Below are 14,135 nucleotides of genomic sequence, written 5' to 3' on the forward strand. Positions count from 1 at the left end.
AAATCTGGGTCGGTTTATTTTTAACCTTTATTTCCCTCACCGGAAACAGAACGCGTCAGTTTCCGGTCAGCAGTCCCGCCCCGTCGCTCTGAGCCATCTTGTGTTTAGCTGCAAGAACAAAAACGGAGTCGGAACCGAGCCCAGCCGGGACGGGGCGCAGACACCAGCACCGAGCTTTAACAGAACCTTCGGAACAGCTGATCTGTGGCGGGAAAACATGCTGAGCGGCGCCGCGCGCGGACAGACACAGGCCACACCCCGCGCAGCAGCTAGCCCGAGAAGCTAACGAAGCTAAGCTAGCCAATTAGCTAATGCTAGCAGAGCTCGAGCTAACGGCTCGGTTCGGTTCATTCTAACCCGCTCGTTTGTTTCGGAACCAGGCGGGACTTGTGTGGAAATGGGCCCGGCGCCGTGCTGCCTGTCCGGCCGCTGAGAGCAGCAGCAGACCGGGCTATGAGGACAGCGGCTCGCTAGCTCCGGCTAACGGTTGTTTTTCGTCGCACGCAGCAACAAGAAGCCGCGGTAAGTCAAGCTAACGGCTAGTTAGCCTGGGGGGGGGGTCAAACGTGGGTCCGCGGGACGCCCAGTGGTCTTTGACTTGTTCCCCGGAGGCCTCAGAGGAACACCGGACAACCGTTAACGGTTCACTCCGTGTTAGCATCGGTCCCGTTAGCTGGGTCAGCCTGCGAACAAAAAGAGTTCAGGGAAGTTCTTCAGGTCTGTGGACTGCTCCACCTGCATGTGAGGGAGCTCCACCTGCACGTGAGGGAGCTCCACCTGCATGTGAGGGAGCTCCACCTGCGTGTGAGGGAGCTCCACCTGAACAGTTCGTGTTTTCATGTGCAGCACAGCTGATGGAGCCTCGTGTCAGTGGGTGGAGAGAGGTCGGTGTCTTTGTTTAAGTTTATTCAGTTTGTGTTGGTGGAGGAGCACGGGCAGGTCAGCCAGAAGACATAACGTCTAAAACCTGGACGTAGTCTCCGTGACGTCCCCACAGACTGTCTAAAACCTGGACGTAGTCTCTGAGACGTCCTCGCAGACTGTCTGTCTGTGTGTTGGTGTGACGCTGAGGACCGCGCCCGGTAAAAACTGTTGATCCTTCTTATCTGTAAGAATCACGTCAGTTCACCTCAGGAGGTGTTGATTGATTGTCGACACCAATAAATGTTTCAATCACATTGTTAGTGTCACACACACACACACACACACACACACACACACACACACACACAGGGAGCTTCTGTTATGCCAAACTGTTTCCAAGTCAGCTCAGCCATGTGACGCGAGTCACATCTCTGCTTCACCGTCTCCTGCTGCCTCTTTAAACCTCGACTTGATTAAACTGTGTGTGTGTGTGTGTGTGTGTGTGTGTGCGTGTGTGTGGTTGTGTGTGCGCGCTTGTTTTTTCCACACAGGAAGTGGAGGAAACTTGTTTCCCCAGTGTTGTGTGTCTAAACTTGTGAGGAGCCCGGTTCCTTGGAAAAAGACAGAAATAGAAACCACAAGGACGCTTCTGATTTTAGTGGATGAAGCTGAAGAGTCAGAAAATGGACGACGACTCCGATGACACATCAGTCTGAACTTTTCCACTTAGTCATGAATACCACAGCATCGGGTCATTTTATGGACTCTCGGCTCAGTTAACGACCCGTTTGAAGGTTCTTTTCAAGCCGTGTCACGTTTTTATTGTTGAAGTTAGTCGTGTGATCAAAAACACGAAAGCAGAGCGGCGTGAAGAAGCTGCCTGATCCAATCAGAACCAGCGACATCAGTTATCACACCGCCGCGCCACATTTCTGCTTCTAATATGAAACGCTCGTCTCTGATTGGCTGTAGACCGTAGCTGCAGGCGTCTGCTTCAGTGTCACATGATCTGTGATTGGATATGGGTTCACTGCGTTCTGAAGAAGCGCTGGGTCGGGTCACGCAGGGTGGGAGCGCCTCATCATGTAGCACTGCTTTGAGCAGAGAGTGTTCAGCTGATTTGATTGGTATTATTGATTCTGTTTATTGGTCTGATTCTCTTATTTAACATGAAATCCAAACACGGCGTTGAGAAAATCGCATCGTGAATCGAGTCGAGTGAATCGTTACATCCCCGTCCACCGTGATTCCTCCTCGCCGTGCGTGTCCGGCAGCGTCAGCGTGACGTCGTGGTTCTGCAGCTGTCGATGGTCGATGAGCTCGGAGGCGTTTGGTCTCTCGGTTCTTGTCCCGTTTGTACAGTAACACCAGGATTACATTTAGAGCTGAAACAATTAGTTAATTAATCCAGGAAAATAACAGGTGACTGTTTTCTAACTGATGAATCATCATCACAGAGCCGGAGTTGTGTTTTGATTTGAGCGTGAACGTCACCTGTCGCCACATGCTCTTATTTTGAAAGCATTACTGAACAGCTGATGAGTGAAGTCCGTTCATGTTGAAGTTCACTGCGTGGGAAAAAAAAAACAGCTGCCATTTTGTCTCCTGACGTTTGACGAGCGCTCGCCGTCTGCTGCACGTGTCACGTCCCCTTTCTCTTTCTGTTTGTAACTCGACTGTTGAACGTGTTCGTGTCTCGACTCGTCCCAGATCAACTGTGAGAGATAAATACAGCGGAGAGGAGCGCGGCTCGCCATAACTCGACATGTCGACGCCGACAGCAGCCGCTCGTGACATTCCCGAGACGTTGGCAGAATATTGGAGACACGCCGCAGACTTTGAATACCGATAACGTCTCTGATTTTTGATGCACGCGGGTGAAATAATGTGTTTAACACGTTAATTAGATGTTTTCCTGCTGACGTGAGAACAGACGCTTCACTTCCTTTCAGCACTAAGACGGCCTGGCTCATGTTGATGTTTCACAAATCTTTGGTGATTCCTGAGAGGCATCGACACCGCCAAGTAACCACTTCCTCCTTGTCTGCGGTCTGGACGGCGTCCTCCTGTTGTCCACCTGTACTAACCTGAACCTCTCCCGCTTTGCAGGCCCTGGCCATGCCCTCGAGTGCACGGGCGGGCAATCTCAAAGACCCGGATGTGGCGGATCTCTTCTGCAAAGATGATCCGGAAAAGCTGTTCGCCGACCTCCGTGAGATCGGCCACGGCAGCTTCGGAGCCGTTTATTTTGTGAGTATGACGCCGAGTCCAGATGTTTGTTTGTTTGTTTGTTTGTTTGCGTGAGTCTCTGTCAGCCCTGCTCACACTCGGGTCGGGTCATGATAAGGGATGGGAATTGATCAGATTTTTACGATTCCGATTCCATTATCGATTCTGCTTAACGATTCGATTCTTTATTGATTCTCATTTGGGAAAAAAAGGAGAACAAACAGTTTGATCAGCATCATCTAGAGGAGGTAGTGAACTGGAGCGAGTACTAGTACAGCTGCCAGACTCTCTCTCTCGTCATGGTCATCTTCTAAATGTAATGCAGAAGGCATTCGTTTAATGTGAACTGTTATAGCATGTTTTACAAAGCAGCACATGGCACTAACATGGTCGTCAGTGTGTTATTTACCTTCTGTAGTAACCACAGAGGTCAGAGGTCATAGCCTGGCTGCTGCTGCTGCTGCTGGGCTGAGATTCATCTCCAGTCTGCAGCGTGTCAAAAACACAACATTCATTTCAAAATATTACATGTTGTGTGCGCAAATGTTTCTGCATGTTGGTCGTGTTCCATCCCGACGCTGTTATCTCCACTTTGCAATGATTGCAAGTCGCCCTGTTGACGTCTGTTTTGGTGAAATGCAGCCAAACTTTGGAGCGTTTGAACCGAGTGGTGACATTGTTTACTACTGACTGCACTGCACGTGCCAAACTTGCGTAAGTTAGAGAATCGTTAGATGAACTGCCAAACGATTCCATGGAATTGAAACACACGGAACCGGTTCTCGATTCCCATCCCTAGTTATGATGGAACAGAACTGGTGCGACCACGTGGGAAGGTGTTTATATCCTGCTCTGGACGACGGCTGAGATCCAGATCTGAGGAGCTTTCCATGTGAAGGATCAGCAGCTCGACTCACCTGATCTCTGAGGTGTCGCCGCTCGGTGAAGGAAGCTCATTTCAGCTTGTATCCACAATCTCGTTCTTTCAGTCACTGCCCAAAGCTTGTGGTGAGGTGAGAACGTGGATGAACTGAAGAGCCTTCTTCACCACAACGGTCCGGTACAACCTGCTGGTCGCTCGTGAACCCCACAGACGTGTTTTAAACGTGTAACATGAGGTCGAAGTCTGTCTCACTGGATCACACTGTTCAGACGCTTCAGTCCGTCCTCTCCTCCTCACACAGCTGACGGCTCAGTTAATCAGAACAGCTGAAAGATGAAATGACATTAAACCTGATTGTGATTAGAAGTGAAGCATTGTGGGTCTCCAGACCTCAGCTGAAATCATCTGAAGTATAAAAATCGTGAATCATCACAATAAGATTTCAGGTTCACACATCGTTGGTGATATTTTCCAGACGTCCGCGGCGTCGCTTCCTTTCTCACCTTCACACAGCCGCCAATCACGGCGTGAAGTGGGCGGGAACGTCTGATTTGGAAAGTTACAGAAAATTCACCAACGTTTAAAAGTCCACGACGAGGTTCACGTCACCGTGTGGGTCTTCTCATTAACGAGGAATCTGAACCTTTCTCTTCCTAATTAGGCAAACACAGTGAGCACTGTGTGTGTGTGTGTGTGTGTGTGTGTGTGTGTGTGTGTGTGTTAGACGAACACCTCCACACTGTTCTCACCCAGCGTCTGAGTTTCAGAGACGAGCTACAGAAATAGATTATGTGCATCAATTTGCATCAATTTAACCAGAGTGCCACCGCCACGGCTTCCTGCAGCCAATCAGAGCTCAGCTAACTTCAGTCTGACTTCATGTCATCACAGCAGCAGCATCCTCACGTGGGATCAAACGTGTGTAATAGATTACTTTATGTGTACTCTGAGCAGTAGATCGTTGTGTATCAGTTCTCCTCTCACTGAACTCTGTTTGATGTTTGTGAAAACCACCTCGGTGTGCTGCTGGACACCTCTGGTTCTGAGGCTGTGTTCGGTCTGTGTAACCTCCCCTGAGTAAATAAAGGTTAAATAAAGTCTCTCTGTGTGTGTGTGTGTGTGTGTGTGTGTGTGTGTCCTCCAACAGGCCCGAGATGTGCGCAACAATGAAGTGGTGGCCATCAAGAAAATGTCGTACAGCGGCAAGCAGACGAACGAGGTGAGGGAGCACGAAGGAAACGTGTCCGTCTCTGAAGTGTGATTCAAACAGTCGACGAGGACTCACTCTGTGTTTTTGTGTTCCCGTGCAGAAATGGCAGGACATCATCAAGGAGGTGAAGTTCCTGCAGAAACTCCGTCACCCGAACACCATCGAGTATCGAGGATGTTACCTGAAGGAGCACACGGCATGGGTACGTCTCTGTGTCTGATGACAAGCTCTGAGAATACACGAGTATATTCTAATAACTCTCACCTGTCCTTCCTCCACCTCCTGTTGGATTGCTCCTCCGTCAGCTGGTGATGGAGTACTGCCTCGGCTCGGCCTCGGACCTCCTCGAAGGTCAGTTTGACGCTCATCGCTTCCTGTTTTGAAGCTGATTGGTCGGTCTCTTGTTGTCTGACTCTTCTTCTTCTTCTCTCAGTTCACAAGAAGCCGCTGCAGGAGATCGAAATCGCTGCTATTACCCATGGTGCACTGCAGGGATTAGCATATCTTCACTCTCACAACATGATTCACAGGTAACGTCTTCGTCTCAGCTCTCGCGTCGCTGCATTAACGCTTCACACCGCTGACGTCACATTGTGTCCTGCAGGGACGTGAAGGCGGGAAACATCCTGCTGACGGAGCCGGGTCAGGTCAAACTCGGGGACTTTGGTTCTGCTTCCATCGTGGCTCCGGCCAACTCCTTCGTGGGGACGCCGTACTGGTGAGTGCTCCTCTTCTTCTACGCCATCGTTATGTTTCACACACCGTGAGAGTCTCTACATGTCGGTGTCTGCTCCACAGGATGGCTCCAGAGGTGATCTTAGCCATGGATGAAGGCCAGTACGACGGCAAGGTGGACGTCTGGTCGCTGGGCATCACCTCCATAGAGCTGGGTGTGTGTGTGTGTGTGTGTGTGTGTGTGTGTGTGAATAAAGTCAGACGTGATCTAACGACGTGTGTGTTGTCTGTTTGACAGCGGAGAGGAAGCCCCCACTGTTCAACATGAATGCTATGAGTGCCTTATATCACATCGCTCAGAATGAAAGCCCCATCCTTCAGTCCAATCACTGGTGAGAACGTCTCCTCTGTTCACAGAAACCATGAACGTCTGAATCCAGACAGGATGGATCTTTGATATCTGACAACTTTATGGAAACGATCTGACAGAGACAAATCTTTTTATTCATCTTTCACGGTGTTGTCATAAAAACATGAAATAACTCGTCGTGTTTCTCTGCAGGTCTGATTCCTTCAGAAACTTTGTCGACTCATGCCTACAGAAGATTCCCCAGGACCGGCCTACCTCGGACGTGCTGCTCAATGTGAGAGCTCACCTCACTGCACACACACACACACACACACACACACACACACACACACACTAACACTTGCTCATGTGTTCATCGTTTCCTTCCTGCAGCATCGGTTCTTGTGCCGCGAGCGTCCGCTGACCGTCATCATGGATCTGATCGCACGGACGAAGGATGCCGTGCGAGAGCTGGACAACCTGCAGTACCGCAAGATGAAGAAGATCCTGTTCCAGGAGACCCAGCAGAACGGGCCGGTGTCTGAGGGAGGGGAGGACGAGGAGGTGAGGAGAGGAGAGGATGAGGGGAGGTTGAAGCCGAGGAGCAGAAGTGGGGATGAAGGGAGGAAAGTTGCATGACTTTAAATGCTAACTGTGTGTGTGTGTGTGTGTGTCAGGAGGTGGAGCAGTACCTGTTGCGGACCGGCACCGTGAACAGCATGGAGAGCTCCCAGTCTGTTCCCAGTATGTCCATCTCAGCCAGCTCTCAGAGCAGCTCCGTCAACAGCCTGGCCGACGCCTCCGACGACAGCAGCAGTGAGATGGCCATGATGCAGGAGGGCGAGCACACCGTCACCTCCAACAGCTCCATCATCCACCGACCCACGGTAAGACTGACCAGAACCAGAACCAGCTCTGGTCCTCTGGCTTCATGTTCATGTTCTTATTTATAGATGATTTTTCAAATTTAGGGTGTAGATGTGAAAAAGTTGGGTCAATAGAAGTCTGATTTCAACGTGTCTCCTCCTCCTCAGGGTCAGGATAACATCTATGATGACCCTTACCAGCCAGAGATGGACCAGCCTCAGGCTCCCTCAGCTGGACGCCGTCGAGCTTATTATCGCAACCGTGACCACTTCGCTACCATCCGAACCGCCTCATTGGTATGTTTACTCAGCGAGCCCTCCTCCTCCTCCTCCTCCTCCTCCTCTGTCGGTTTGGTGCTCATATCATTTGAAAGATGACACACAGAGTTAACTTCTCTTCTCCTCCAGGTGACCCGTCAGATCCAGGAACACGAGCAGGGCTCGGCGCTGCGAGAGCAGATGTCCGGGTACAAGCGAATGAGGCGGCAGCACCAGAAGCAGCTGATGGGTCTGGAGAACAAGCTGAAGGCGGAGATGGACGAGCACCAGCTGAAGCTGGACAAAGAGCTGGAGAACCAGAGGAACAGCTTCTCCACCGAGGCTGACAAGCTGGTCAAGAAGCACCAGGCCATCCTGGAGAAAGAGGTGAGGCCTCGTGTATATCAGGGCGACATTGAGTCATCTCAGCAGGAACTTAAGTGACGTTTGTGTCCGCCTGCAGACCAAAGCTGCTCTCACCGAAGAGAAGAAGTTCCAGCAGCACATACTGGGCCAGCAGAAGAAGGAACTGACCAGTTTACTGGAGTCACAGAAACGCCAGTACCGCCAGCGCAAAGACCAGCTGAAAGAGGTACAGCCAACATTTCACATACCCAAACCAGAGCATGCTCAGGTCCACCAGACGTGACTCATCACACCTTTTCTGCACGAACAGGAGCTGAGCGAGAACCAGTCGACCCCGAAGCGGGAGAAGCAGGAGTGGTTGATCCGTCAGAAGGAGTGTCTGCAGCAGATGCAGGCGGAGGAGGAGGCCAGCCTGCTCAGGAGGCAGCGGCAGTACTACGAGCTGCAGTGTCGCCAGTACAAGAGGAAGATGCTGCTGGCCCGCCACAACCTGGAGCAGGACCTGCTCCGAGAGGTACCACGGCCCCCCGCGGTCCTGATCAACCGTCCCCCTAACACACGCTTGTTCAACTTTATTTGTCCTGACCTCCTTGTCTCCTCCTCCAGGACCTGAACAAGAAGCAGACCCAGAAGGACCTGGAGTGCGCCATGCTGCTGCGGCACCACGAGTCCACGCAGGAGCTAGAGTTCAGGCAGCTGAGCTCGGTGCAGCGAACCCGGGCCGAACTGATCCGAACACAACATCAGACTGAGCTTACCAACCAGATGGAGTACAACAAGCGTCGCGAGCAAGAACTGCGACAGAAGCACGCCATGGAGGTCCGGCAGCAGCCCAAGAGCCTCAAGGTATGTAGGAGACCGGGTCAGAACCAAGTCCTGGAGATCATTTACATCTCGTTACATGTGTGTTTTCTAATTCTTCCAGTCCAAAGAGCTGCAGATCAAGCGTCAGTTCCAGGAGACCTGTAAGATCCAGACCCGCCAGTACAAAGCCCTGAGGAACCACCTGCTGGAGAGCACTCCAAAGTCCGACCACAAGGCCGTTCTCAAACGCCTCAAAGAGGAACAAACACGTAAGCTGGCCATCCTGGCCGAGCAGTACGACCACTCCATCAACGACATGCTGTCCACACAGGCTGTGAGTAAGGCAAGGAAACCTCCGCGCACCTCAACACCCGATCCACTGCACCACCAACACCACCAACACCAGAACCTCACAAACTCACAAAAACACTCAAACATCGCTGCTCGTTCCATCGTCTCGTTGCCGGTTCTGACGCTCGTCCTCATTTTGTTCCCACAGTTGCGGCTCGATGAGACGCAGGAGGCCGAGTACCAGGTGCTCCGGATGCAGCTGCAGCAGGAGCTGGAGCTGCTGAACGCCTACCAGAGCAAGATCAAGATCCACACCGACACCCAGCACGAGCGCGAGGTCAAGGACCTCGAGCAGAGGGTGTCGATCCGCCGGGCGCTGCTGGAGCAAAGGGTACGAACACACACCGCTCTGCTGAATGACTGTGAAACATCAGAGGAAAGGAGGATGAGGCTTTGTTGTCTGTCGTGTTGCGTCTCTAACAGTCTGCTTGTCTGTTGCAGATCGAGGAGGAGATGCTCTCTCTGCAGAACGAGCGCTCAGAGCGGATCCGGACGTTGCTCGAGCGCCAGGCTCACGAGATCGAGGCCTTCGACTCGGAGAGCATGCGCCTCGGCTTCAGCAACATGGCGCTGACCGGCATCCCGGCCGAAGCCTTCAACCAGGGCTACCCGACCCCCAGCCCGTCCTCGGGCTCCAGCGGCTGGCCGTCCCGGCCCGTCCCCCGCTCGGGCAGCCACTGGAGCCACAGCGTCCAGAACTCGGTGGCGACTCCGTCCTGGCGCAGCCAGAACCACGGCGGGGGAGGCTTCAGCCGCGCCGAGTCCATCACCTCCTCCCACGGCCTCGGCAGGGACAGCGAGCTGCACAAGAGTGGCAGGGGCCACCCCTCCTCTTCCACCACCACCTCCTCCGCCTCCCACCATCACCAGCAGCACTACCTCCCGCAGCACTACCAACACCACCAGAGCACGCCGCAGCTGTACCGCGACAGCCACGAGCGCGACAGCCGGGAGCGCGAGCGTGAGCGAGCCAGGGAGTGGGTGGGAGGAGGAGGCCACTACCCCCATCACTCCCAGGGCCACCACCATCACCAACACCAACACCACCACCACCACCTCTCCTCCCACGCCTCCTCCCAGTCCCTGGCTCTCCTGCCTCCCCCACCGCCACCTCCCCCCATCTCCCTGTCCTCCTCCTCCCCTCCCTCCTCCGCCTCTTCTTCTTCATCATCACAGGGAGGTTACGGAGGCGGTGGCCTGAGTGTGCGGGGCCCCAGTCTGATGGCCCTCAGGAACAGCCCCCAGCCTCTGAGGAGGACGGCGTCCGGGGGCCCGGGCGGCGGCAGTGACGGCGGGCTCAGCCGGAGCACGTCGGTCACCTCACACATCTCTAACGGCTCTCACCTCTCGTACTCGTGAAGGCGCCCGACGCCTCGCCTCGTCTCTGATCTGCGAGCGCCGTCCTGCTTCTGCAGAGAAATCAAACACACAGGGCTACGAGGCGTCCACGCAAACACAGAGCAGAACCAGAACCACGCCCGCCGCCGAGACGAGGCGTGTTTTTAGCATGTTCTTAAAAAGACAAAAACAAAACCCCGTTTTAAAAGTGTCAATTTTATGATGAAACGAGTGTCACGACCCCGAGGACCGCTGCTGACCGCCACCAACAAAACAAACGAGCTGCGGGTTTCAAAACCAACGAGTCGACCCAATTTAAGATCCGACAGAAAAAAAAAAAAGAGTCCGAGGTCTGTCCCGTCATCGCGTGACACATCCGATTGCACAGTATTAAGACGGTTTAGCTGCAGGAGACACTTCCTGTTTCCTGTCGGACCAGTTTGAGATTCAGGTTTGAGCTGAGACCTTCAGGTGTCGGGGTTTAAACCCGACCCGAGACCTTCAGGTGTTGGGGTTTAAGGTTGAGCCGTTGAGCCTTTCCTTTGTTCAGAGACAGGTGTGGAGCTTCCACTCGGCTAGCGGTGCTTTAAAAACCACTGTAACTATGTAAATATCAGTCGACTGTAAACACAGTTTTTTTGATTTCTAAGTGTTTCATACGTTCACCGGGGCGGCGGGGAGGGCGGGAGGACGGTCGTGGCGGTCGGGTAGATGACCAAGGGAAGACTTCTTGAACATTTCTTTTATTTGTAGTGATAAGACTCTGTATAAGACAATTCAACAACACTGCCATCTCCGCTGGGCTGACCCGAGACGACTCTGCCACTGCCCTTTAAGTCGAGACGTGAGCCGGTCCGTTGTTTGAGCTCGAGTCAGACGCTCAGGTGTTCAGAACATTAGTCTCCATTAGACTCTATACAAAAGGACCTTATTGCTGCAGCCAGCGAGGTCGAGCGATTAGACGTGAGAACATGTTGGTGTGGAGCGCTCTCTGTCGGTCATACTGGCTTTATCAAGCCTGGAAAAGTCCTGGAAAATGACCTTGAAAAAAGAGCGGGTAGCCTGATATTTCAGGAGCAGGTTTGGTTCAGTGTGCACTCCAACCTGCTCGAACACTCTGAACACAAACCTCTGGGCTGATGCAGAGCGAGCACGCGCTCTGGTGTGAATCATAAATCGCGACATGTCAGCGAGTATTTCTCGTCTGGTCGTGAACGCTCTGATCTGCCCGCGGCGACGCCGTCGGACTCGAGTCTCAAACAGCAAACCACGAAAAAACGTCGGAGGAGCGCTCCGTTAACGGGACGCTCCGTTAACGGAGCGCTTCCAGAGCGAGCCGAGCACGACGTGTGTGTGTGTGTGTGTGTGTGTGCGTTAGTGTGTGTTAGTGAGTGTGTGTGTGTGTGTGCGGCTTACCTTCCACCTCCACCTGCTCCCACACAGTCCGGTCTGCATCTGTAGATAAGATGTACATGTGACATTACAGAGGAAACTCCGTGCATGGATCTCGTGTACAGACGACATTTGTATGGATAACATGCACACTACCTATTTATATAAATGTAAGATACCTGAAGATTGTTCACTGTCCAAACACTTACCAGTGTACATAAAGCACTAACTTTGAGACTGTGTTAGAGTAATAATAATGATTATTTTGTCACGTGACTTCAGCCCATTTGTACTAGATTCAGACAGATAGATGCTATCATTATTATTACCTCTGCTGCAGTTGGAATATTTATGTTGTACGCTAATTTTTAAAAATGTATTTGCCAATTTTGACCACTAGGTGGGGGGAATAAGCGCAATGTTACTGTGATAGAGTTCTAACAAACAAAAAAAGAGAAACAATGTTTTTAACGGAGGACAAAAGGAGGACTACCTTTCCCAGCATTCCTGTCGAGGTCTCAGGGAGGGAGTCTACCGCTCTGGGCAGGGCTGCGTTCCACTTTGTTTTTTTATTATTTTGAGCCAGTATTAAACCGTGGAGCGTCCACAGTCGAGCTGACGCAGCTCCAGATTCTTTCACTACGTTTTGGTGCCATGTTTGTAGTTTTATTTTGTTTCGCACTCTTCAACTTCCCCCAAACACACTGTAACCTGCAAAATACGGAGTCCCAAAGAGGTCGAGATCAAAACGACGAGCCGACCACGAGTGAGAGACTCTACTCATTTTATCTTTTATTGAGTTTTATTAATTAACAGTCTGTTTTTACTTTTTGTGACTTTATGAAGTTAAAAAACTTTTAAACATTCAAAAATCTAATTTTAAAAGAACAAAAACAAATGATGAAATAAGTTAAAGGTCCAGCGTGTGGCTCCTTACACAGAATATAATCTTCATAACTTCTGACTTTTATATCAGCAGACAAACTTTCTCTGCTGTGGGGTGAGGCGAGGGGTTGCAGTCGGCCACACATACCGGACCTTTAAGTCGTGATACGCGCTTTAATTTCTTCATTTATTTTCACAGTTATTAATCCGACCACTTCGGGGCTCCGCTCTTCTTCTTTTGTTCCTCCTCATTTTATTTTGCACAGTCCGAATGGGTAGAAAAAAAAAATCATCCAGGTCACTTCCTGCAGCGGCGTACCCGCCACCCGCCTCCCCTCGGTCACGTGACCCTCGGTCGCCGCTGCAGGACGCGCTGAGACCTCCGTGTGATCTGATGCTGTCCGTCATGTCTACCTCATTTGCACTGATAGTAAAAGAATGTTTGGACGGAGACGAGACGAATTTTAGTTTCTTTTATTTGTGCAAATGTTGACGAGGGACCGAGAGGACGGAGCCGAAGACGTCCTCATCACGGGACAGGACACAGACGTCCTCTCTGGACACAGACGTCCTCTCTGGACGCTGGAAGCTGTTTTTTCTTTAGATTTCCCTCCGCTGTCTCCTCTGTGCTGGACTTAGAATCCCTCATCGAGACACTACAGACGTCTGCTGCGTTGATCTTTGATGGAAGCGTTTGGCGGGAACCTGCCGGTGGCGGGCGGCGACCCGTTCACGTCTCGCCGTCTTCAGAACCTCAAGAGAACGTTTGAACCGTGAGATTTCATTTTGCCAACTTCTTTTTTTTTTCTTCTTTTTTACACGCATCGTTTTGTACGAAGTTTGAGTGCTGACCATTCCTGTGTTATCTCTGCCAACTCGAGCTGCACCGGGGACGACCACGTCTCCCGTTTGTCACAGGTTCGAGTCCCAATACTGTGACTAGTTCAATGACATCAGGAGTTCTGTGTTTTCATGTCAGAATTAAAGGAACATTCTGGGAAATTTTCATGATTGCCAACAGATGTTTGTGTTCTGGATCCATCTGCAGATTATTTTTATTCTGAATCAGAAGACGAGTTAACGATGTTTTCATGATTTCAGATTTCAGATATTCGGCTCATCGTCACATCGAACGGAAAAATTAAGTTTCAGTGACAGTTTGTTCTGTGGTGCGTTCAAGGACGCGCTGACGTTTGAATGAAATAGTTTTTAAAAGTTTCGTGTCCGTGACTTGATGGCAAACAGGCAGATTTCCCAGAATGCCGTTCTTTGTTTTCTTTGGGTCCATCTGTTTCCTGCTGCAGTTTTAAATGTTCCCGCCTCGACCTCTGCAGGCAGGAAACGCCTCCACCCCTCCAAAATAAAAGACACCCCTGACTGTCTGTTTGGCTGTTTGAGGCCGGCAGGTTCAAGAATGATGATGATGATGATGATGATGATGATGATGGTGAGCTGTGAGGAGGCGTGGATGGATTTATGTTCAGGTCAAACAAAATGTTGAAAGAAGAGTTGTACAGAAACGTAACAAAATAATTTTGGAGAAATAAACGAACAAAAAGAGAAACGACGACTTGTTTTTATTTTTGTCTGCTGTCTAAATTTATTTTTTTGCATGATTACATCACAGCTCTAATAATTATATAACACGACCTCATACTTGATTAC

At 51.2% G+C, this 14,135-nt stretch overlaps 1 protein-coding gene across 3 annotated transcripts; it reads left to right on the plus strand.

Moving 5' to 3' along the window:
- Positions 1-25: 25 nt before the first annotated feature.
- Positions 26-13,679, plus strand: taok2a (TAO kinase 2a). Of its 3 annotated transcripts, none has more exons than XM_019265912.2 (20): positions 26-522; positions 2,974-3,114; positions 5,124-5,195; positions 5,287-5,388; positions 5,492-5,537; positions 5,620-5,716; positions 5,791-5,904; positions 5,985-6,076; positions 6,160-6,253; positions 6,424-6,505; positions 6,604-6,774; positions 6,888-7,097; positions 7,245-7,373; positions 7,485-7,721; positions 7,798-7,926; positions 8,011-8,214; positions 8,307-8,546; positions 8,626-8,847; positions 9,004-9,186; positions 9,297-13,679. In XM_019265912.2, the coding sequence occupies exons 2-20, from the start codon at positions 2,983-2,985 to the stop codon at positions 10,212-10,214; spliced, it is 3,474 nt and encodes a 1,157-aa protein (XP_019121457.1). In that variant the 5' UTR covers positions 26-522; positions 2,974-2,982; the 3' UTR covers positions 10,215-13,679. The 3 variants fall into 3 exon arrangements, with proteins under 3 accessions (XP_019121457.1, XP_019121456.1, XP_019121455.1); XM_019265911.2 differs by lacking the exon at positions 26-522 and adding an exon at positions 2,431-2,889 and having other exon boundaries at positions 8,626-8,838; positions 9,297-10,214; XM_019265910.2 differs by lacking the exon at positions 26-522 and adding an exon at positions 2,437-2,889.
- Positions 13,680-14,135: the final 456 nt, after the last annotated feature.

This window comes from Larimichthys crocea, chromosome XII (genome assembly GCF_000972845.2).
Source record: "Larimichthys crocea isolate SSNF chromosome XII, L_crocea_2.0, whole genome shotgun sequence".
NCBI lineage: Eukaryota > Metazoa > Chordata > Actinopteri > Sciaenidae > Larimichthys > Larimichthys crocea.